General features: G+C 49.3%; 1 protein-coding gene across 4 annotated transcripts in view; it reads right to left on the bottom strand.

The window, feature by feature from the left end:
* ZNF516 (zinc finger protein 516) overlaps positions 1-24,761 on the bottom strand; it is a 117,432-nt gene that overhangs the window by 15,922 nt on the left and 76,749 nt on the right. For 3 of the 4 annotated variants that reach the window (XM_047766937.1, XM_047766938.1, XM_047766936.1), the window contains exon 3: positions 5,594-7,027. In XM_047766937.1, the coding sequence (XP_047622893.1) occupies positions 5,594-7,027 (1,434 nt within the window). Of the gene's footprint in view, positions 1-3,431; positions 5,002-5,593; positions 7,028-24,761 lie in introns of those variants that run through there. The other variant, XM_047766940.1, reaches the window with a different exon arrangement.

The raw sequence follows: 24,761 nt of genomic DNA, 5'->3' as shown, positions 1-24,761 counted from the left end.
GGACATGAGCAGAATAAGACACATTTTAACGCTGACCATCACTAGCAAAAGACCACTTACTGCGGAAACAGGGCAGCAGGCTCTGTGTGCCAGGACCACCCACCCCCTCTTCCTTCTTCCCTGGAGTCCTGACCCAGCCAAGCAGGAGGAAGAAAAGCTGAGGGCGTCCCCAGGTGGACGACCGATAGGCTCCAGACTGGCCGGGGCTCCTGGGGAGGGGGCTGGAACCCGGTTCTTTGGAGCACACTCAGCCAGGATGAGGACAGCTTCTGCCAACTGCTAACTATCAGCCCTTCAGGTCTGCCCCACCTCCTGTTTTGGTCCAGGAAAATCTCAACTTCAGGAGCACCTTTGTTCCCCAATCCTTTTCACTGGAAGCACCACTGTGAAGACCCCCCTGACAACTGCTGTGATGGCCTGGATTTTCCCAGGTGTAATTGGGCTGTGACTAAATATAGGTCCTATCTCGCCTCCAGGACCCCCACCCATGAGGATGACCATCCAAAGGGAGGATAGGAAAAACAGCATTTGTATCCTCAACCATTCTTATTCCTTGAATTAAGCATACATCAGCATCAGGTACACACACACACACACACACACACACACACACACACAGTCTGTCCATGCCCTCTAGCATATCATTTTCTCTCTACTTTTTAAAGAAAAGACCCTTGCCCTTTACAGTCAATAATATCACACCCAAGCTACTCCAAAATTCTGCGCTAGTAAGAAAGGTTATACACTTCATTTGAATTGAAGGCTACCTGGTGAGCAAGCAGCTCAACACTGTGACCTGGAAAGTGAAGCTCAGAAAGGAAAGGAAGGGGCCGGGTGGGTCTCCCCAGGGCACCTGCAGACCCTCAGCTTCAGGCTCCTCTGAGACACCCCTCCCCCAGCAAGGGGAAGAAGGAAACTGAAGGATTCTGCAGATTCTACCAAGATTCACACAAAGGAAGTACACTTCTTCCATCATCACATGACGCCTGTGTCCTGGGTATCAACGATGTTTATAAAATCCCGACAAGAGGGAGTTCCCATCGTGGCTTAGCAGAAACGAATCCGACTAGTGTCCATGAGGATGCAGGTTCCATTCCTGGGTTGAGGATCTGGCGTTGCCATGAGCTGTGGCGTAGGTTGCAGATGCAGCTTGGATCCTGAGTTGCTGTGGCTGTGGTGCAGGCCAGCAGCTACAGCTCTGATTTGACCCCTAGCCTGGGAACTTACATAAGCTGTGGGTGCAGCCCTAGAAAAGCAAAAAACATAAAAATAAAATCCCAACAAGAAAAGACCTTAAATGTTATCGATCCAGAACCAGCCCATTCTTTTTAAATTTTTTTGGCTGCAGTCTCAGCATATGGAAGTTTCCAGGCCAGGGATCAAATCTGAGTCACTGCAGAGACCACGCTGGATCCTTAACCTGCTGTGCTACTGTGGGAACTCCCAGAATTAGCCCATTTCTTTTATTTTCAATTTTTTATCCTAAAATCCATATTATCCTATACTATAGGCTGGATACAAAGCCTGGAAACCCAGATAATCTATTATTTTATGATTATTCTATCAATAGACCACCCCTGTGCTATTCATACCTGTTTCCAGACTTGGGAGTGACACAGCTGAGTGATTACAGAAAAGGTAGCTTTTTATACCTTTAAAAGATTAGGCTTCAAGCCCCTAAGGATGTTGATCGTTTCCCTGACTAGGGCAGAGTTTTTGGCAGAGCTTCCAGACTATTCGTTTCTACATAGATGTCATTGCATCGAAACACTGGGGAATGCTCTCCAGTTCTCTCTTCTGACCTTGGGAGAACCTGAAGTCTCAGCAGCATTGCCTGAGCAACCCTGCAGAGTCAGGGTCACACCTCCAGCACCACAAGGATCTCATGTCCACAATAGATCAACTCCTCCTTTTTTTTTTTTTTTTTTTTGTATTTTTAGGGCCATACTCATGAAACATGGAAGCTCCCAAGCCAGGGGTCAAACTGGAGCTACAACTGCCGGCCCATGCCACAGCCACAGCAACTCGAGATCCAAGCCACGTCTTTGACCTAAACCACAGCTCACGGAAATGCCAGATCCTTATCCCATTGAGCGAGGCCAGGGATCGAACCCACAACCTCATGGATACCAGTTCGGTTCATTACTACTAAGCCACAATGGGAAAGTCCCAATTCCTCCTCTTTTACCAGAGTCCCTTCCGCTTGTTTCTGCTGCAGCACCATGAGGCTATCCAACAGCAGTACATGTAGCCCATGGCCTGTATGAGGAGGCTATGACTTCACCCCATAGGTGACACCCATGGGGAGACACAGCATCTGCATCAGAGGATGACCCAAGAAGTGCCGACAGACCCACAGAACGGAACAGGGTCAACAGTTATCTGGACTAGAGATGAACTAGTGAAGACTCCAGGTTCATGACGCCAAAGTCAATCACATGTGTACTCAAGAAGAAATGGGTAATCAGCAAAAAATGGAAACCCCAAACCTTAATAGTTTAGTTACTGGGCAGTCGGTAACATGTCAATAACATAGTATTTTTGGAGGTGGCTGCACGTAAGTTCCTAGGCTGCAATAGCAGACTCCATAGCAGGAAATATTACTGCTCTGTTCACCTCTCAAATAGACCTCACCATGCCTGCTGGACTTCCTTGTGGCTAAGACACTTTAAAAGCATTCTAGGGAGTTCCCACTGTGGCTCAGCAGTAACAAACCCGACTAGTTCCCATGAGGACTCAGGTTCAATCCCTGGTCTTGATCAGTGGGTTAAGGATCCAGCATTGCCATGAGGCATGCTGTAGGTCGCAGATGCAGTTTGGATCTTATGCTGCTGTGGCTGTGGTGTAGCCTGGCAGCTGCAGCTCCAATTCAGCTCCTAGTTTGGGAACTTCCATATGCCGCAAGTGTGACCCAAAAAAAAAAAAAAAGGCATTATAAACAAACACTGAAAGGAGAAAGAAAGCAGTGAAGGCCATGGAGGCCAGGCACAGACTAATAATGTGGGCCGTTGACCGGGAGAGGGATACAGGGAAGGCAAAGGGTGGGGTTTGAAAACTCAATGAGCTATGGATCAGAAGAGCTCTCTGCTTGCTCTGAACAGCCCCAAGTCCAGACCATGGGCCAAATAGAGTTGGGGAAGGGGTGCTGTGGGGGTAGCACGTCCCTCCCGGCAGGGCCTTCAAGGTAAACTGAGGAGGCTGACCGAGATTTACACAGCTGACCTCAGTTCTTCCCCCACCTATGAACTAGAGCTTTAAGGCCAAAAATGTTTAAATACCTCCCCTAAGAAACTCAAACTGGAGTGAAAAAAAAAATCTGTAGACTTATACCTGATGTATTTCAGTGTGTACAAGAGAAGAATAAATCATGCAAGAATACACACACTTCGAGGATGATTTAGCATTTTTCACCTTTAAAAGATAAATATTTAGAAGGACGAAAAAGCCTCAGAACCACTTTTTTTTAAATCTTAAGGAAAAGGAAAACATTTAGGGCTACTTGTACTTCAAATTCTGTCATACGAAATTCTCTAAACCTTAACTTAAAACTCACTTCTACTTTTGGAAGAGAGAAAGCAAGGAGGCCGCACAAAAGGGCTTTAAGACGTGGGCATGTTTGCTGCTTGTGCAAACTGGCAGGTTTAGAACAGTGATTCCTGCGGGCCATCAGGTGTAACAATGTAACAAAGGAAAGTCAAGTGCAGTTTACTAACTGCAAGTCACCCAAACACTGGCACCAATATCCTGCTCACTACCCAGCTTCAAGGCGTGTAGATCAGGGAGGCACTGGATGGAGGGGCAGGACCACCAGGAACCTGTTGCCCACGAAACTCGCCATCATCTCCTGTCTAAATCTTCTCGGCTTTAGGGTCCGAGAAAACCCCTATCTAGAGAACCGAGGTTGGCCTGAGATCCAAAAGGCCAACGAACAGACGCTTGCTTATTCCATCTCAGAGCAACTAATCTGCACCATCGGAAAAATATTATCATTGTGAAGTGAAAAGCTCACTAAATTTCACAACATCCAAAAATGTGGAACGACTGAAAAACTACAACCATAGCAGCCTTTCACCACCTACCGAGGGGGCGAGTGCCTCTTAGTCAAGCAGAGGGGAGGGGAGGGGAGTCTGAGCCAGGACACAGCCAGGGGCACTGTGTCTTATAAAAGCCTCAACTCCAGGCAGCCAGGCCTCCGCTTCATTCTAGAAAATCCCAAGAGGTTCTGGCTGAGCCAGAGCCAGGGCAAGGACCCCAATGACAAAATCTCTAACACTGTGGAACGCCTGTGTTTTCTCCTGCTCAAAAACGACTCCATTTTTCTCTAAGGGTCAACATGGACCAATGGCATCCTCATCGCACCAACGTGCCTCCAGCAATGGAGTTGGGCAGGTCCAAGCCACAGGAGAAAACCAGGAACTTAGAGACATACACCTGTCCCCCCGGCAACCCTGGTCACCTGGGCATCCTGCACCTCGGGTCTGGGTGCACAGCTTCCCTGGACCCTAGACCTCACCCCGAAAAGGTGCCTCCAAGTTCCTGGAACATGAGAGACTGGATCTCAAAAGTCACCCGAGGTGGTTCCGGCTTTAATACATCACAAGATACACAGTTCGGTCCACAGAAGAGTTAGGCCCACCCTGGTAACGAACTGAGAGCCAGAGCCCCCTGCGGAGGGGGGTAGGGGGTTGTCTGCTATTTTTCAATAGGAAGTACTTAGATTTCCCAGTGTCTGGTTGTTAAGGGAGAGCTCCCTTGGCTCTATAATCAAGGGATGCATTCAGTGGAGCATATGGCAATTGGCGGGCAATTTCTAATTATTATTGCTATTGGGTATCAATATGGGGAGACACTGGGAGGAAAGGAAGCTCATGACTTGAGGTATAATTTTTCTGTAACTTTAGCAAGAGCCAATTCCCCAAAGCTGATGTAACACATTCACACCATGCAGAGGCTCTGCTGACAAACGCTGAAGTCCCAATCTGCATTTCTTCAATTCTATACCTGTAAAAATAAAACTGCATCACTTCAAATGAACGCTTTGTCTGCAGAGGGACGAGGGACAGGGAACATCTACGGACTCCTTGTTTAAAATGAACAAAGTGGTGGAGTTCCCGTCGTGGCTCAGTGGTTAACAAATCCAACTAGGAACCATGAGGTTGCAGGTTCGATCCCTGGCCTTGCTCAGTGGGTTAAGGATCCGGCATTCCCATGAGCTGTGGTGTAGGTCTCAGACGCGGCTCGGATCCCGTATGGCAATGGCTCTGGCGTAGGCCAGCGGCTACAGCTCCAATTCGATCCCTAGCCTGGGAACCTCCATATGCCGAGGGAGCGGCCCAAGAAATGGCAAAAAAACACAAAAATAATTACATAAATAAATAAAATAAAATGAACAAAGTGGAGAAGTGCCACAGACTGAGGCTGTGTGCTCAGCACGGCAGGGACCTAACTGGAGGGACATCACCCAGAGGCCGACGTGCCCCACATCAGGCAGGCGCTCCCCAGCCGGGCCGCCCTCCTAGGTGCCCAGACACAGCAGGTGGGCAGCACCCGACCTGCTAATTCCCAGGTAGGCAGGGAGGGGCCCAAGGCTTACCTCTGTGCTCGAGTGCAGGGCCACTGGCCCCCCAGCTCTGGTAGAGAGAAGCAAAGTCCTTTGGAATGTACGTCTTAAAGATATTGAAGATGTCCAGGCGTTTCTCAGGGCTGTCGGCCACGGGCTCCTGCTTGATGGTGGGCAGCACCGGTGAGGCCTGCGATGCCAGGTGGCCCCTGGAGCCCACACCGTTGCCAGCCTTGGAGGGGGGTTCTCGGGGAGGTAGAGGGAGGCCCCCGTCACCTTTCACTTGTGGCTGACCCTGAGGCTGAGGGCTGAATTTGGCTTTCAGGGGGTCCGGGGCGCTGTGCTTACTTGGGGGGACGATGCCAGATGCCACCGGGGGGTGTGCGTACTTGTCCCCCAGCCTGCTGTTGGCCGGGGGCTGGGAGCTGGCCCGGGCAATGACGGGCGTGGGAGTGGCACTTCTGCTGAAGCTGCCCCCACCTGCCACGGGCCCAGGCTTGGAGCCGGCCTCCTGCTTGAGCTTGGCCGGGGGCAGCTGGGCCAGAGCCCCATGCTGCTCAGGTCCCAGGTTGGGCTTGGTCGGCCGAGGCCCGTCGGGGGCGGATGCCCAGAGTCCACAGGGCCCCCCGGGATGGCTGTCCTTGTTCCTGGGCAAGCTGGCGGCTTTCACGGTCATGCCCAGGGGTGAGGGGCTGCCTTTGGTCCCCGGCGCCCCACCTGGCACCTGAGTGCGGGTGAACCGAGAGATGGGCAGGGGCTGGCACTCCTTGCCGCCGAGGGCGGGCGGGGGCCCCGTGCGTCCACTCCGGGCGAGGAAAACCAAGTTGTTTCTGATGCTCTTGTAGCCGTTGGGCTGGATCCACTGGGGAGCCATGGAGCTGCAGCTGACCCTGTGCCAGAGGCGCTTGTGCATCCAGAGGACCTCGGGGTAGTAGGTCTTATGGCTGCAGTAAGGACAAGGGTGGACGGCCAAGGCCGCTTGCAGCGAGGAGGCCAGCTCCTTATGGCTGGGGTCAGCCCGCGTTGACCTCTCACTCAGGTCCAGTGGGATCAGGTCTGGGGCCAGCACCCTTTTCCCTCCCCCGGAATGTTCCTTGTTGTGCAAATCGGACAGCTTCTCCTTCGGGTGGGTGGCCTGGCTTTCTGACAAGAGCTGCAGATCTGCCCGTTCAAGAAAAGTCTGATCGGGCTTCGAAGGGAGGTCTGCAGAGTCCCCGGAGCCCGGGACCTCTTGCTTGGGGTGAAATGCTGGCATCTTTAAGTCCATGGAAAACCTAGGCTGCTCTGGTCTCTTGGAAGTCTCTCTGCTACCATTTTCAAGTACAGATGTGGAAGCAGTGATCCCCACGCTGGGCTCCCCGGAGTTTCTTCCAGATGGGTGATTTCCAAGTGTGTGACTTTGGTCTCCATTGGAGAGCCTGGTCGGTGCTACTTCTTCAGAAAAGCAGCAGCGGTGTGGCTTTGCCCCTGAAGGATCAAAATGAGTGAAGTTACCATTTCTCATCAGAACAGAACAAGAGACAGAGAAGCACACCCACGATTCCAGGCCCACTCATGGAGGGGAGCACTCGGATCTCAGGAACGGTGTGATCCAGGGCCTGGACTAACAGGCTCTATTAGGAGCAGACCAAACTTGAGGGCAAATTGACATTCTTTAGGGCTGGGCTTTTTTTGTTTTTGATTTTGCTTTTGCTTTTGCTTTTGTTTTTGTTTGCAATTATATGACTCAGTAGATCGCAGAGGAAAATAACATAGCTGCCCATTTAGTGACATATAACCACACTGTTACTAGTTAACATAGAGTACTAGTTATATCAAAACCAGGAAAAAGACTTAATTCCTTATAAGAGCATAAGTTTTCCATAAGGTTCAAAGACCCTCTGAGCTAGTGATCATATGGAAACTATGGGCTCTGGTCTGATTCAGAAAGGGTTCCTGTGACTCTCCAGTATAGCCCAACACTCAGCTCCAAACTTGACACCAACAGTTTCCTTTGGAGACTTGAGAGGGAAGTGGGTGTCACACTTGTCACCCATCCTTCTTGGGGGAGAGGGGGCGCTGCCCAGGGAAACCATGCACCCTGGATGGGGACCCCTCTCCTGCTCCCGTGAGGCCTGCCAGAAGCTTTTGTGGAAGAGACAGTGGGGCCAGTTTCCCCGCCACCAGGAGACCCCACGTCCTCTTGGGTGAATGCTGCGGGTCTGGGAAGTCACCCCAAGCTCTGCCCGGCTCCCCAACCTCTGGCCCAGGTCTGCAAAGCTTCTCCTCGACTAGACTGCAGTGCAAGTGGATTCAACATGATTTAATAAAAAATCCAGTTTTTAAGTCTGCACTGACAACCTTGGGTTTCCTTCAATGAGAAGGTGCGTTTCTGGATATCTTGAACCTTTCCAAACTACGGACCTGGACTCCTCATTAATACTCACTAGGAGGTGTTTTATCTCATTACGGTCATGTCACATCTGGGATGGACTAAAATGTTAGTTGCTCTCTTATAAGAAAGCCCAAAACTGTTAGTTTTTAAATAAGAATTTTTCAGAGATTTTTTAACATTCGGTGGAATATAGGTATCTGTTTACACTGACGCTCTTTAAATCTTTTCTAAGTATATTTTTGGAGTTAAGACAGAAATCCCATGAAATTGGTTACAAAAAAAAAGATTCCAAAAGTATTGTCAGGAGACCAGGAAAGCCAGTAACAAATGTTCACTTTCAATTTGTAAGTAGTTCATGAGCCGCTCATAAGCAACTTTAAAGGATTATATCCACATAAGAAATATTACCAGTATGTAGTGATCAGCAGAACCGGTAAAAAGATGAGACAAAGAAAGGCTGTTTTTTCTGATCCTATTGGCTCCAAAATGCCAACATTTAAAGAAAGTCAGATATGGGAGTTCCCATAGTGGTGCAGCGGAAACAATCCGACTAGGAACCATGAGGTTGCGGGTTCGATCCCTGGCCTCGCTCAGCGGGTCAAGGGTCCAGCGTTTCCATGAGCTGTGGTATAGGTCACAGGCGAGGTTCAGATCTGGTGTTGCTGTGGCTCTGGCGTAGGCCAGGGGCTACAGCTCCAATTAGACCCCTCGCCTGGGAACCTCCATATGCCGAGGGTGCAGCCCTAAAAAGACAAAAGACACAAAAGCAAACAAACAAAGTCAGATATGCCTGTCTGTCATGAGGGAATCTGGCATTGCTCAGAAAGCTCCACTGATAAAAAGGGCATTTGGCCTGGAATTAAATACAGGGGACTGTCTTGACCCTTGTTTAATTAAGTCTGAGGCTCAGTTTGTCAAATTCACGTCCACACTTTTTTGTCTTTTTAGGGCCGCACCTTCGGCACATAGGAGTTCCCAGGCTAGAGATCGAACCGGCTGCTACAGCTGCCAACCTATGTCACAGCCACAGCAACGCCAGATCTGAACCATGTCTGCAACCTACACCACAGCTCACAGCAAGGCCAGATCCTTGACACACTAAGTGAGGCCAGGGATCCAACCCGAATCTTCATGGATACTAGGATTCCCACTCCCATGCTGAGCCACAATGGGAATTCCCACTTACACATTTTTAAAGAGAGTAAGGCCTGCAGCTGGGAAACTTCATCTTCCCTTCATTAAAGGAATCGGATTTAGGAGCACACGGGCTGAAGACTATAAGAGGAATCCATAATGCAAGGACAGGGCTGGTGCCACCTGACAGGACACACCTGCCCCAGTCCCCGGATGTTATGCTCACACAAAGGATTTCAAACATCACAAGACCTCCAGTGCCTCTACCTGAGACATCAGGTAGGAAATGAAGACAGGTGACTAAGTCACCCAAGTCACCAATGGGGGAGGGGCTGTGCAGTCAGAGGGGGCTGGTTACACCAGGAAGAGCTCCCTGACTGGCCACTGCCTCCTGGCTCCAGAGAACAGCTGAGAGTGGGGAAGAGCAACCATCTGAGATCAAAAAGGAGGAGAGAGGAGGGCCACTGAGGAACCAGGTGTGTCTCCAAACCCAGGAGGGGCCACCACCACCCCCTGTTGCCCTGCCACTCTTGGTTAAGTTCACAGGTCTGGGGGCACCAGACTCCGACCCAAGGTCAACTCAAGGGGACACACCAGCCACCTCCATCCCAGGTCCTCCTTCGGGAATCAGCTGCAAAGTGCAGTCACTGAAGCTACTGGGCCTCAATCAGGCCGACAGAGCAGGAGCCCCCAAGGTCCCTGTGCAAGGGGACCTTGCTGCTGCTGTGTGCAAGGGGGGCTTGTCCACAAGGTGGGCTTCCCTTCCCCCTAGACAGGCGGCTCCCACCCCGTGACAGATGTGCCCTCCCTCCTCCAGGGCTTCTCTGCCCAGAGCAGTGCGGCGGTTCTGCCGTCCAGAGCCCAGGATGCACAACCCCCTGAGGAGCAACAGGCAGGAAACTCAGTTCACGGGGTCAAAGGGCAGGGAGCAGAAAGCCCGGAGCATGGCCTGGCTTTCCTTAGAGGAGACTGCGTTTGCTCTGAACCTTAATACTGAAAGCCCCAGGACCCAGCACTGGGGCTGGTGAGGCCCCACATGTGGGTGCCGGGTTGGCCTCTGCTGATTCCAGCTGCTATCCTCAGCAGCATGCACCAGCCACAGTCGCACACGAGGGCAGCACAGCACAGCATCCCACACAGGGATACCCACAGCCAGGGACACTCAGCAGAGGTAGGACACTTTCATGCTCCTAAATCCCTGAAGCTGCACCTTAAACACACACACCACTACCCTGGAAACACAGAAAATGCCCTTTGGCGAAAAAGTTACCCTGCTTTCACTGTTTCCTTTTAACTTTTTTATTGTTATATTATTGTTTCAAATAATTAAATTTTAAATTAATTATTTTAAATTGTTAGTTAAATTATTAATAATTTTATAACTTATAAATTAAAAGAATTTGACATCTAATTAAGCAATCAAATGTTTAATTTAAAAATTAATAAGTTAAAATTATTGTTCAGGAGTTCTAATCGTGGCTCAGCGGTAATGAACCTGACTAGTATCCATAAGGATGAGGGTTCAATCCCTGGCCTCGCTCAGTGGGTTAAGGATCCAGCGTTGCCATGAGCTGTGGTGTAGGTCACAGACATAGCTTGGATTCCACAGTGCTGTGACTGTGGTATAGGCTGGCAGCTACAGCTCTAATTCGACCCCTAGCCTGGGAACTTCCATATGTCTTGGGTGCAGCCCTAAAAAGCATAAACATAAATACATAAATAAATAAAATTATTGTTCATCTTTTTCTATTGTTACTTTACATATCCAAAAATATGCCTTTTAACCATCTTTAGCATCCCCTTTCACTTCTATGATTGAGCATGGTTTTGCTGTGCAGTCTCGTTTTCATTTTTATATCCTTTTTTTAAATAACAACACCTGCCATTTATTGAGGAATTGCTTTGTGGTCTCTATTTCATTGTCTTAAATTTTCTTTTTTTTTTTTTTTCATTTATAGTGATTTTTATTTTTTCCATTAGAGCTGGTGTACAGTGTTCTGTCAATTTTCTACTGTACAGCATGGTGACCCAGTTACACATACATGTATACCTTCTTTTCTCTCACATTATCATGCTCCATCATAAGTGACTAGACATTATATCCATTTTTAAGCACTTAATTTTCAATGCATATTAATTCTCTTTTTATGATTTTTATTTTTCCATTATACTTGATTTACAGTGTTCCATGTTAATTCTCTTAATCCTCTTTTCTTTTCCTTTCTCAACTAAAAAATACAGAATGGAAAAGCAGGCTTGTGTGATGGTCCCCCATGGAGACAAAGCAGAGCCTGGAACCAGGGCTGCATCTGAGCCGGTAGATCTGGTCCCTTCCAGACTCCGGTGGGGCAGATGCAGCTGCAGGTGTGGGGTGCTCAGGGCGCCCTCCTCCCCTCTAGTCCAAGGCACACACTTTGCACACACTTGGGAAACAGGTCCCAAGTTATTGAAATTGCACAAGGAAGAAAGCTGGAGATTCATCACTGAGAATCTTCAGAGAAAAAAAGTCAGTGAAGCCAAGTTGTCTTGGGAACCCAACTTTTCCCCTCCCAGCCCCCCAAACGGTTTTATCAGAAAGTATCACCACGAAGAGGTCCTTTAATCAACAACCACTTGTGGTCTCTTGCAAAGACTATTTGGCTGGAATTTCTCAACTTTTAAATTTCCTTTCAGACAGATCAATTTGGAGAGCTCAACTTTTTAGTATTTCCCAGAGTCAGTCTCCACAGCTGACGCCCTCACCCAAGGGTGACACTTCATTTATGCCACCATCCTAAATCTGGATTATACAATTTCGGTAACCCTAACTCAGTTACACAAAATACTGGGAATACTAACCACACCCTTCTCTCCACAGAATGAAGGAGGAAAAATACTAAGGAGGTTTGGAAGCTGGGACACTGGACCCCTGCCCAGGCTTCTTCCCATCCCTAGGCCATGGTGGGACCTGCCTCCTGGGGCCTCAGAGCCCACCGGGCTGGGCGGTTCTACTGCTAATACTCGGACAAGGGCGGGAGGTGCCTGCTGCCCCAGAGGACATAGAGCAAGACCTGCCTGGCACTCCCTTCATCTCAGGTCAACAAGCTCAGGTCAGATGCATTTGTAACAAAAAGGCTTTCCTGCAGGCCCCCTACCACAGTAACAGACTATAGAGACACCAGCTCCTTCGAGCCTCACACCTAACAGGAGGTCAGCATACCTGCATAAAGGTTCTAGGGCACCTCCTCCATGCTCTTGCCTGTAACTGACAGAGCACTGAGGGGCAAAGAAAGTCATGTGCAGAAATGTTAACATAGGAGTTCCTGTGGTGGCTCAGTGGTTAACAAATCCGAAGAGGAACCATGAGATTTCGGGTTCAATCCCTGGCCTTGCTTAGTGGGTTAAGGATCCAGCGTTGCCAAGAGCTGTGGTGTAGGTGGCAGACCCAGCTCGGATTCTGCGTTGCTGTGGTGGTGGTGTAGCCCGGCAGCTCCAATTCAACCCCCTAGCCTGGGAACCTCCATATTTAGCAAGTGTGGCCCTAGAAAATATTAAAAAAAGACCAAAAAAAAAAAAACCAACAACAAGAAAAACGTTAACACAGATCAAAACACACTTTTCAATTGACCTGCTGAGAAAATAGACGAGATCAATTCTGTGAACCCTGGTGTTCTGGCTTACAGAATAGGTACCATTTCAAAATATTTTATCTCAGGTTTAGGACAAAAAGAAAAGAAAACTCAGCTGCACCGGAGAAGTCCATCACCTGGACAGCCTGACTTCCCTCTTTGGAGAGGCTTACCCCCGGTCACTCAGGGCACAGGAGGACAGGTGGACCTGGCCTCTCCTGACGGTCTGGGGCACGAGGTGAGATGTGGCTGGACAGTGAGGTGGACTTGGAGCTGACCTGAGCTCCATGCAGGGTCCACAGGGAGGAAGGTCTCCTAAGGATGGAGGCTACAGCCCCAGCCCCCTCCAGCCCCACACCGCATATCGGTGGCCTTGGTGAAGACACAGAGTTCAGGACTGACACTCAGGGAGGAGGGAGAGGCAATCTTCATCAAAAAAACAAAGTTCAAAAGTTTTCAACAGGATGGAATAGAGGCTCAAAATAATAAGGTACGGGAGTTCCCGTCGTGGTGCAGTGGTTAACGAATCCGACTAGGAACCATGAGGTTGCGGGTTCGGTCCCTGCCCTTGCTCAGTGGGTTAACGATCCGGCGTTGCCGTGAGCTGTGGTGTAGGTTGCAGACGCGGCTCGGATCCCGCGTTGCTGTGGCTCTGGCGTAGGCCGGTGGCTACAGCTCCGATTCAACCCCTAGCCTCGGAACCTCCATATGCCCAAGAAATATGCCCAAGAAATAGCAACGACAACAACAACAACAATAACAACAACAAAAGATAAAAAATAAATAAATAAATAAGGTACGGAAAACACAAATGCAGGAAGTGAAAGGTCTGGCTTTTGAGCTGTGCTGTGAAAAAGAGTCCAGGCTCCTAGGGGACCACAAGCTCAGTGTGAGTCTTCACGGCTGAGGGTTTTAGATCAAGCCAAAGCATCCTCAGTCAGAGTCACGGAGGCAAGGGCACAGTGCACACCCAGCTGGGGGAACCCAGTCTCAGCTCCCAGGCACACACGGAGGAGAGCCAAGAGCACATCCAGAGCAGGGCCAGGGAGGCAGGTTTCTGGAAACCAAGTAACATGGAGAATGACTGCAGGAATGTGGACTTGCCACCTAAAAAAGGAAAGCTCTTGGCTAGACCACCAACCTTGACATTCACTTAGTGTGTCCTGGAGGGAGGGGCGGAGGGAAGGAAGGGGGGCTAGTTTATCCAGAGCAGCATTCTGGCTGCACCCTGAATCATCTGGAAAGGGCCTGAACCATCACTGGTAAGGAACACCCTAGACCAAGAGCCAGCCTTTGGGGGAAGGGTCTGCACATCAGGGGTTTTTTGGGGGGTGGGGGGAAACCCTTGTGGGTGATTCTAATTGTGGCCAAGATTTAGGAGCACTGGTGTCCATGGAGGCCAAATAATTGGGAGCCACAGAGACCTGAATTTCAAGAGAGGCTTAAGGTCAGATCCCAGAAGTTGGGGGCCAGCCTTCCTGAAGCCTCAGGCTGCCTCTCTCTTCCTGCAACTCTGGGGAAGTGAGGGTTGTTCAGACGGACCAAAGACCACCAGAAATGATCCAAAAGTTTCAGAGGAACCTCAGCATCCTTGCTTTTCTTTCAATTCCCTGAGGCAGTGGCCTACACATGGATACATCTGAGTGGCATAAGGGGAAAACATGCTTCTTTGGGGAAAAAAAAAAAAACAGTTTGTCATTGCTTAATATATAACTTTTTTTGTCTTTTGTGTTTTTAGGGCTGCACCCGAGGCATATGGAGGTTCCCAGGCTACGGGTCGAAACGGAGCTGTAGCCGCCGATTCACCACTGCCACAGCAACGCCAGATCCGAGCCACATCTTCGACCTACACCACAGCTCACAGCAAAGCCAGATACTTAATCCACTGAGTGAGGCCAGGAATGAACCTGTAACCTCATGGTTCCTAGTCAGATTCATTTCTGCTGCGCCACGACAGGAACTCCTACTAATTTATAACTTTCAAAAGGGCAAGTGATCACTTCACTCTGAGAAGCGTGTGTGGCCATCTCAATGTAACCTGGGCTGAGCCAGGAAGGAACAAGTTTCAAGTCTGGGGAAAAAAGGTGCTTCTGTAAGAAGAGTCTCCTTTCTCCTCCTCGGTCACTATACCCACCTCGTCACCTCATTATGGTTTGCTTTGTCCGTTTATTATACAACTGTGGTTCTTTGCTTCACTTTTGATGTTTACTATAAGCTCTTTGCTTCCCACTCTCGATTAAAACAAAACACAAAACAGAAGCTTCTCGCTAACACAACAGAGTGAGCATAAAACCACGATGTCTCGACCTCAAATGCCCCAAGAGACCCACTACACACAGCTGTGTCCTGCATATGAAGGGTGGAGTTTATAGGCTGACCTGTCTCCTGTCCCCATGGTTAACAGCCTTCTGAGCAGCCTCCTCAACTTCTCACCCCAGGTGGCCAGGTTGTGAACACAGATGACGCCTTTCGATGTGAGCTAAGCAAATCTCAGGGCATGTTATCAGCTACGAACGCCTGTGATGGGATCTGAGAGGGAGCAGGAGTGTAGATCAGCTGTTCGTTGCCCCCTGGGGAATGGGATGTGGGGCTGGATGCTGGAAGAAGCACCGCAGCATCTCCTGGCCTCGTCATGAGGTGTCATAGCCCCCAGGGGTCCCCAGGCAGTGAGACCCACGGCAGCAACGACACAGACCTCACAGACATTCGCCATCACCCTCCACAGGTAGGAGGTGCCTCTGTTCACATCCAAGAGCTGCCGTCCAGCCAGGAGCACCCAGGGCGATGCTGGGGAGAGGACTTGCCTTGGGAGACAGAACCCTGGCAGAGCCGTCTACACCCATAATCACCTCTCACAATACATCCAGGAGGTGATGCTGCACGTAAGGAAAGAGGGCCCCACTGTAGGTGAAGCCCAATCCCCATCCTTCTGTCCATCCCTCACCCGCCCACTGCATCCAAGGCCCCATGCATGGGATCTGCCTCCCCAGGGGCGCCAGGAGATTCAGCGCAGAGAGAGCCGGTGGATGGGCTGCACTTGGAGCTCAGGTCCCAGCCCCGCCATCTGTGTCCCACCAGGCATCTGCCAGTGCTGCCCTGACCACAGCGATGGCAGGGTCCTTGAACAGCAGATTCCCCTGTGGACATGTGGAACCATGAGGAATGTGTATTCTGAAAACTTTTTACGGAGCCACTTCCGGGAGGTGGAAGCCAGGCATCTGTCCCCAAACACGGCTCCCATGGAAATTGTCTGGGCAGTTTTTTGCAAAGAAGGCTCCTGAGCCACGTCCAGGCCCACAGCACCCGTGTTACAAGAATGGAAAACCGAGCGAGACTTCACAGGTGGCCAGGATTAATCAGGGATTAGTTTGGGATTAACACACACACACATTACTATATATAAGATAGATAAGCAACAAGGGCCTACTGTACAGCATAGGAAATTCTACTGAATACTCTAATAACCTATACAGGAAAAGAATCTGAAAAAGAATAAATCTGTGTACATGCACAACTGGTTCACTTTGCTGTACACCTGAAACTAACACAACATTGCAAATCAAGTACACTCTGACAGAAAATAAACATTAAATTTTTAGAAAGTGATGGCAAGATAAAGCACTTCACAAAGTACTGGTCTATCCTGGTCTCACCGTACCAGCTGGAGGGGAACTGGGCAACCCCTTCCACGGCCACATAACCCCCTTGTGGCCCCCTGACGTGTGCAAGTTGCAAAGGAAACAGGAGGAGGTGCTCATCCTCGGCCCTCCTCCTGGCCCCAAATTTGGTCCAGGAACAAGCAGAGTATGAGACGCAATTAGCAGCCCTGAGCTCTTAATGAAAACCCAGACATGTCCATAGCGATGACCTCAAATGGCAGCTGGCACTCAGGGCAGAGAGCAAACTGCACATTCAGGGAGCTGGTTCTCTAACCCCGGGCAGCTGTAACGTTAAGACAGTGGGTCTGCCCCTCCCAAGCTGCTCCTCTTCATTGAAAAAGAGCTACAGAACCAATTCCATGCTCAAGTGTGTGTGTCCAGGGGGACAGGGGAGTTTCTTGATGGAAAATAGCCTAAATTCGAATTATACTAGTGACGTGAGCCTCCCACGGCACATACAAGAACTCTCCTCCAAAGATAAAATATCCCATGCAATGCGGGCCTGAAGAAGCCGCACAATTAGGAGCTCCCGTATTACAAGCACTTTTGCGACTTTGGCAGTTATTTTCAGCATTTACCAGTTCCTAGTAACCTTTTTTTTTTCTGTCTTTTTGTCTTTTTGTCCTCTTAGGGCCGCACCTGCAGCATATGGAGGTTCCCAGGCTAGGGGTCTAATTGGAGCTGTTGCTGCCGGCCTACACCACAGCTCACAGCAACGCCGGATCCTTAACCAACTAAGCAGCGAGGCCAGGGATTGAACCAGCAACCTCATGGCTCCTAGTCAGATTCATTTCCGCTGCACCACAATGGGAACTCCCCTAGTAACTTTTATGGACAAATATTTACCAGTTACCAAAAACTTGTTGTGACAGCAAGAACATCATAACTTTTAAACAATGTTTCTCAGAAGATCCTTCTTTTAATCATTTTTTTTAACGTGTCTGAAAAGGGGGAAAAACTGGTAACAAAAACAGATACAGAGCAAAATAAAAGGTAAGATATTTTGAGAGAAATGAGAGCCATCAGGCCTCGAGATTTGGTTGAAACCTGGGAGTTACTGAGACAACGGAAATGCAAAAATTAACAAAAAGAAAATAGCATAGGCGTGGGGGGGGGGCGGTGAACATCCCTGGAAAGCTATTTCAGCTAAAAGACTCTCAGAAACACTGACTCTCAAAGACCTACCATTCAGCTTCAGTTGAGGTGTAGGAGGATTATTGTCACCGTCTCAGATACAATGTAGAAATGACTTAAGAAAAAGTTGGAGCTGCAACACCCTCGGGGCTTTTCAATGAACAAACACCACTTTGTAATAAGCTTTCTTTGCAAGTGAAGCAAAGGAAATGCTGAAAAACACTGCCACGGGCTGGTGTGATCGGGAAGTTCTCCTTCCCAGAAAAGAAAGGAAGATAACCAGGGGGCAAAGACACACTTAGTAGTTGTCTATACAGAGGGGCACCCAGGAAAGCATGTGACCAAGTGACCTACTTGAGAGGCCGCTTTAAGGGGAGGGGACAGCAAACAAGAAAATCTCCAGGGCCTCCAGTCCCAGGAGCAACCCTAGCACCAAACTGAAACTCCCAGCTCGGCCCCACTTCACCCTTCAGAAAAGGACAGCCTTTGTTTCCATAGAGAATAGTAAAAACTGCTGCTTCTAATGGTCCAGTATCTACCAAGGGCGATTCAGTTCCACAATCAGAAAAATCTCTTTAAGAGAAGTGTTTTAAGGCTCTCTCACTCATGGTGCGTGCAATGTGAACGAGAATAATAATAACAATGACAATGATGAAGTCTCAGGGATAGGGAAACCAAACAGAACCAGAACAACGGGTGACAGCTAAATAATCTTGTTTTAAAAGTTTCATAAATAAGCATATATTGTACTCCCTATGTTGTTCCTGCTCCTTCTTCTGCCTGACTGAATACACTATACAAGTTTTCATTTGAAGTAATCTATTAACATAAATAACCTGCAAAAGTATAACCCCTTTGCCTTCCTGGAAACATATGTATCTTAGCACTTTGGAAGCCAGATTTTGACTTTAGAAGAAAAACAATTACAAATTAAATACAGGACTTCTGATGAAACAGATTTAACCACGTTCCACAAGAAAAGTTAAAGCTTAAAATCTGAGAAATAATTTTATTTCAAGAATGTTCCTATTCAGAGGACAAAACCAACAATTTAAAGCTTACTCAAATACCTCGAGTTTCCACCCAAGTATCCAGTTACTAAACAGTAGATTGTCCCGCCCTGAAACATAATCACATTGTAAAAATCTAGAACTTACTAACTGCTGCCTCACTGACGCAACCATAAATAGTTGTCACTCGGGTTGTTTGCGACTTTTTTAAAAATCAAATCCATGCTGAAGCGAATAGAATTTAAGCCTATTTTCACGGCTACCATTCATGTTATACACCTTCTTTCACCCCCAAATCCTAACAGTAAACTGTAAGTTGTCTGTTTGACAAAAGGCCAACAAATGTAATAGTAAAAAGAAATCATTACACAAAGTTGTACAAATCAAGCTCAGAAGAGTAATGAACATTTACAAAGGCAGAAAGTAAATCGAATGTTGTAAAGAACTGTGGAAGCAGACGTTGGAAAGAAGGTATTTACATTCCTTTTAGACTGTACTAAGTCATTGAGGAGGTAAGGGTAAGAAATAGCACAGGGATGCTTAGCACGCAATGTTTGGTATTATCCTCCAATCCTACTGCTCCCTTAAGGACCAGGTGTCTAGAAGGGCAGCACTTAAACCACCTTTGTTTTTCCTTTCATGGGATGCATTTTAAAAAACCAGTATCAGAGCCTGACTTTGGAACAGAAGTAACCCTGTAAACCTCGAACATAAAAACAATTACTATAGATACAAACTAGCACTCATGTCGTTTAAAAGTTTTTCTGCTGCTTAATGATCCCAAAATACAAAACCCAAGTTCTATCTATGTATTTACAAGCAAATTATTATGATCCTTAAAAAGGGGGGGGGGGAGCATTTATCAGTCACGTCTCCAGATCTAAAATCGGGCACGTGCTGACCTGCAGAACAAAGGCCACTTTGGAGCCCCGTACTGGAAGTGCGGAGGGAGGTCTGGCCTGTCCCCGGAGCTGCGGCTTCCGGCGCCGTGTGCCAACACCACCACTAGATGGCGCCGGCTCACAGCCCACGACCGGGTTCCCTGCACCCGCTCATCGTGTGTGGTCCGGGATTTCAGAAATCCGGCTGAGGAGGCATCTTCTTTTAAACAGCAGGTATTTATTAGCAAAAGAGGGACGCCCAGAACTTGCTGTAAACCCACGTCAATACAGCTGTGCTATTTCTCTTGAACCGACGTGATCCGTACAGAGAAAATGTAGTTGAAATGGATGCAAGGTCATCAAAAAGATTTTAAAGTGTCTTACATTCTGATATGTCTATTTTCAGGGGTTAACATGAGGAGGGCTTCAAACTAGTGATACACTTGAATTCGGTGGCTAAATTGAACTTGGATGAAATGATGCATTTATGGCATTCGACTTTGGGGGTAAGATTACAGGCAACATCTTCAAACGTCCTGTTTTTGGACAAAAACACACAGAAACCAGGTTTCAAAGGGGAAATAGCCCACATGGCCTGACCTTCCTCGTCTGTTATACACAGAACTTTATGTTAAAATCAACATTCTTTTCACTCCTGAGTCCTTGACACATGTGTCCTCAGATAAGGCGGCAGAGTGTTTCCAGGCACTGGGCAAGATTTGCTATCTGCATCCCACAAACTTAAACCTTTATGATGTCATGACGCTGACTCGACACAATAAACACGCCTCCTGGCTTCATCCAACATCCTCCCACCGATGTGGAACCAGGACTGTCCTGACCTTGTCCTGAGTTAACTGAACTACCAAGGCCTGAGCACAAGGTGGGAACCAGGGGGGAGGTTAATCAGGCAGCACCAGCTAGTTTGGCTGGTAATCTCACCCTCACCAGAAGCCAGCGTGGCTGCCATGATCCTGTAGCCTTTTATGGTTATACATGTATAAATGAGTATGAAATACAGAGATTTTCTCTATTGCTTCCACGAAGAGTTCAACCTACCATACGAATTTTAAATCTCACAAGTTTCACTCCACCAGAGACACTTAATGGAAAGAATTATTTCATGTTTTACTTAATAATTTAAGTAAACCTTCCCAAATCACATCGCTAAACTGTCTCTGGAATCTCAGGCAGGCTGCCCAGGCTTGCCGTACAATGGGTTGTAGTTACACTGTTGTTCATGAAAATGCAAAACAAAAACAAACCCTCAAAGCATAAACACATTTCTTCTTCATGAACTTCTTCATTCTTCGGTTTTCAGTTTTCTCTCCTTTTTTACATAAAGGGGAAATATTCCCCTTTGTTGCATAGCTTTAGTTTTTCTCCAGGTTTATAGCTCACCTTCAATTTAACAAGTTTTTAAAAAGTCCAGAAAAGAATTACAACCCAATGGAGCAATGCCACTCAGAAAAATCTTGGGAAAGCCCCAATTACGAACGTTTATTTTTTCAGTCCTTTAGTCATATTTCTATTTTGAGGAGTTACAGTGTCATATTTCTGTGACTGTTTTCCAAGAGCTCGGTTGGCTAACTGGGAGCTGTGAAGCTATGAATTAAAAATGTTGAAAGCTAAAGTAAAGGGTTTTCCGTCAAACTCTATCAACTGGGCTGGAAAAGAAAGGCCCTCAGCCCCGTCCCTCCACCTCCACTGGCCTGTCCCCAGCCTGGAGAGAGATCCGGAGCAAAGGGGAAGGGGCCGGCCACCTCTTCCATTCAGGCGGGAGCTTCACGCCACGCTCAGCTCTGAAGGGTGATACAACATCCATACTCCTTGCATGGCTGCAAGTGGGCAGCTGTTCCATGGGGATGTGCACGTGCACGTTGTAGGAGGGGGCGGTGGCCATCCCGGGGTGGGGACAGCTCTCTGAGGACCCATTTTGAGGACACAAAAGCCACATCTCAGTACCCAGTCTTCTACTTACTAAAGACGTCATCTTGGTCGCAAGTAATTTATTTGCTCCTCAGATAAAGCCCAGGAGTGGCTTCGATGCTGCTCGGAATTCAGTAGGGAGCAGAGTACACGTATCCCCGGGGGGGGGGGGGGCACTGCTGATCATCAACCTGCGGACAAGTGAACTCGAACTTGAGGGTGAAAGCAGCAGCCCAGACACGTACCGTCACCAGAAGGTCCCTCTGCATCACTGCTCTGCTGTCCTGAGGTGTCTACGAGCTGCTCTCCCTCGGCACCCACATGATCCCCTGAGGGACAGGGACCCACGCTCTCCCCAGGACACCAAGTTAGGCCCGGACTAAAAGCCCGGCATGATGGGAGACGGGAAGTGATGGGAAAAATCACCCCTGCTCTGAGCGTTTAGGTTCTGTTCTCTAAACCCACTTTTTAAGAACAGCAGCCACTGACACTGTTCCTTCTCTGACCTAAAAAACACCTTTTCCAGGCTGCTATGTCCCCGTCACCCTCCATTTATAACTTCCACTTCTCTCCAAATGCTGACAGCTTACAGGTGTGCTCAGGACTGAAAAGAACTACTGATCCTGGACGCAGAGCTGGCGCCAGGATAAAGCACATTCACAGACGGAGTGTGTCCGTGGCCGGTATTTCTCCGCAAAGCTGCTGAGTCACCCCAGGGCCGCCCTGGGCACTGCCGCTGAGCCCGCACCCTCTCCTGTCTGTCTGGATCCTTCCCTCCTCACAGGCACAGAGGTGGCATGCATGCACGCCAGGCACGTGTGTGAGATGCACGTCCGCCTTGCACACACGGTCCCAAGTACACGCGCAGGCTCACACACTCAGTTTCCCACAGAAGCATCGAAGTGTGTTTGGGCTGGAGGGTCACCCAGGGGCAGCCACTGCCCAACCAGATAATTACACACGTGACCCCGAGTCTGAGAATGCGCTCCTTTTCCCACAGCCAGATGATTACAAAGTCCAGAACTCAAACCCCAATGAATACACCATTCTTTAAAAGGAGAAAATGTGTGTGTGTGTTGAGGCTATTTTTAAAAGCTGAGCGCATCAATTCATCCCCTTAAAAACCTCAAGTGGCCAAGCACAGGCACCACCATGAACTAAACACGTGGGGATCACAGGGTCCCTTCTAATTTCTTCTACTCACGGACGTCTCTCAATGTCTTGATTTCTAGAAAACACACGCTAAAACTAACACACCTAACTGTAAAAGAAAAATAGGAAAAAGTTCTTATTTTTAGAGTCTGGGCAAAAATTATATAGTCACACGCCATCGTGGCTGTGTCTTCAGAACCACAGCTGCAGGCGGAGCCCTGCGGTTCCCTGCACCACAGTCATGGCCACCACTCGGCTAAAGGCCATGTGCTCTTCTACAAGTTCCCGGGATGCAGCCAGGACCCCAGGCCTGGGGCCGACATGGTGACATCTGCGCTCTGCCAGGCAGGGGACAGGTCACCAGGACAGAGACCTCAGCCTCCACTCACCTCCCCCGCCCACCGCCAGCAGCTTTGGCAAGGCATCCTGAACTTATCTGAAACAGCTCGGCTGATGTGTTCTAACAGTGGCTCGATCACAGTTAACAAGCCACAGGGAAGCATCTCCCCGTTAGACAACCACAGTCATAAATCCCTCTGTATTTTTAGGAAACGTCCCCATGTCTGTCTATGACTCACTCACATAGCACACAGTGAACACATGTGGTTTTAACCACAGAGCTTCACTGCTGGATTTGAGCAGGGCAAAGGCCTGTCACGCTCCCCAATCTCTGGTGCCATCAAAAGCTCCCTGGGGCTCGGATCCCACCTGAAACCCACTGGGTGACGGCAGGCCTGGTCCTTGCCCACTAGACCGCACAGCACAGTACTGTCACTCCAGTGCCCCTCCCAGCCCCACATGGAAGGTCCACAGAGGGCTGCTGACGTCTGCCTGGGGCTCCATCTCCAGCCGCAGGACAGCATCACTGAGCAGGACAGGCCTCTGCTTCAGGACGGCCACCCCCGGCTGCCAGCTCTTCAGGTCACAATAACCCCGAGCAAGTTGTCCCTGTGTGTGGACACCTGACTCCTTCACTGCCAGGTAACTCTCACCTGCTTCTGCACCCGAAGCCTCAGTTCATCTAATTCTTAAAGCAAGCATCAAAGCCTGTGAAAGCAGTTCTCAGGCCTGGCCATGCCTTCCTTTCCAAGCCAGTCCCTCAGTCTTGCTAACGCATCTGCATGGATGGGAGTTTCTAGGCTTTTGCTGCAGCTTTTTTGTAGACCCAGCAGATGGACAAATTCCCAGGTGTCAGCAACACTCCTTCACCACCAGCAGCGAGCCCCCTCGAACCCGGACAACCCCTTCTCAGAGTCAGAGACATGGAGCCCTAAGCCTGAGGTGAGACGGCAGCCCAGTGGCCCGCTCAGCTCCAACCTCATCCCACCTGGGTGGCTCAGATACCAAAGCCTGGGGGCCCCATCAGTAAGACCCACCTGTTGGAACCCAGTTCCAAGCGAGGGGGCCAAGGTGTGAACCCAGAGCCTCACTCCCCTCTCAATAAAATAGGCTGACACCTCCTTCCTGAGGGGCTGAGACCAAAATCAATAGGACACCAGCCCCAACAGCCAGCCCCCTCATAGGGGCTGACACCAGCGGAGCCCTCTGTCCACTGTGTCAACCCAGGCAGTGCGGCCACCACCCCCGCCCAGACTCTCTTAGCCTTTTTATGATAAAACAAATCACAGATTCAGAAAATACACAAAATGAGTGCACAGTTTAATAGGTACTCTAAGGCAAAGCTCTCGTGACCACAACCAGGTCAAGAAACAGATGTTGAACCCCCGTAAGCCCCTCCCAGTGGCTACAGAGCCCACCCCCCCCCCCCCCCCACCTACCACCCACGGGTTGTGTAGCCACCACTGCTGTGTTACCGATGCCATTCTGCAGGTCAACCCTGGGAACCGGCCTGGCCACGTATGTTTTTACTGATGTGTCCTTCCTGTCCTGGTGGCCGCAGGCGCTCTCACTCTGCCCTCCTCCTAACACTGTTTTGACCTGTGAGCTCCCACCCGCCACCCCTCAATCTTGCCCTCCTGGTGTGATCAGCACGTTCTTTCATTCTCAGCATCTGTGCCACTGGCCAGGCTGCCATCTCTGAAACGGTCCAGGCTGCCTCTCCCGCGAATGCACTGGGTGACCAGGAGGAAGGGTCGCACCAAAACCGAGATGAGGCTGAGGCTGCATATTCTGGGAGGTGAGGGGATCTGGACCCCCAGGAACAAAGGTGGAAGAAAGAGGGGATATGCTTCGGTTTCCGATGACCTATAACAGTGGCCTTGCTACTGCTACCAGGACACAACCCTAACAACACACCACGGCCGCCCGAGGTGGGCCAGGGGATCCCAGCAGAGCTGCAGGAGGGTGTGAGCAGAGCTGC

This window comes from Phacochoerus africanus, chromosome 2 (genome assembly GCF_016906955.1).
Source record: "Phacochoerus africanus isolate WHEZ1 chromosome 2, ROS_Pafr_v1, whole genome shotgun sequence".
Lineage (NCBI taxonomy): Eukaryota > Metazoa > Chordata > Mammalia > Artiodactyla > Suidae > Phacochoerus > Phacochoerus africanus.
The sequence above is the reverse complement of the archived record's forward strand: the minus strand, read 5'-3'. Positions and strand labels throughout refer to the sequence as shown.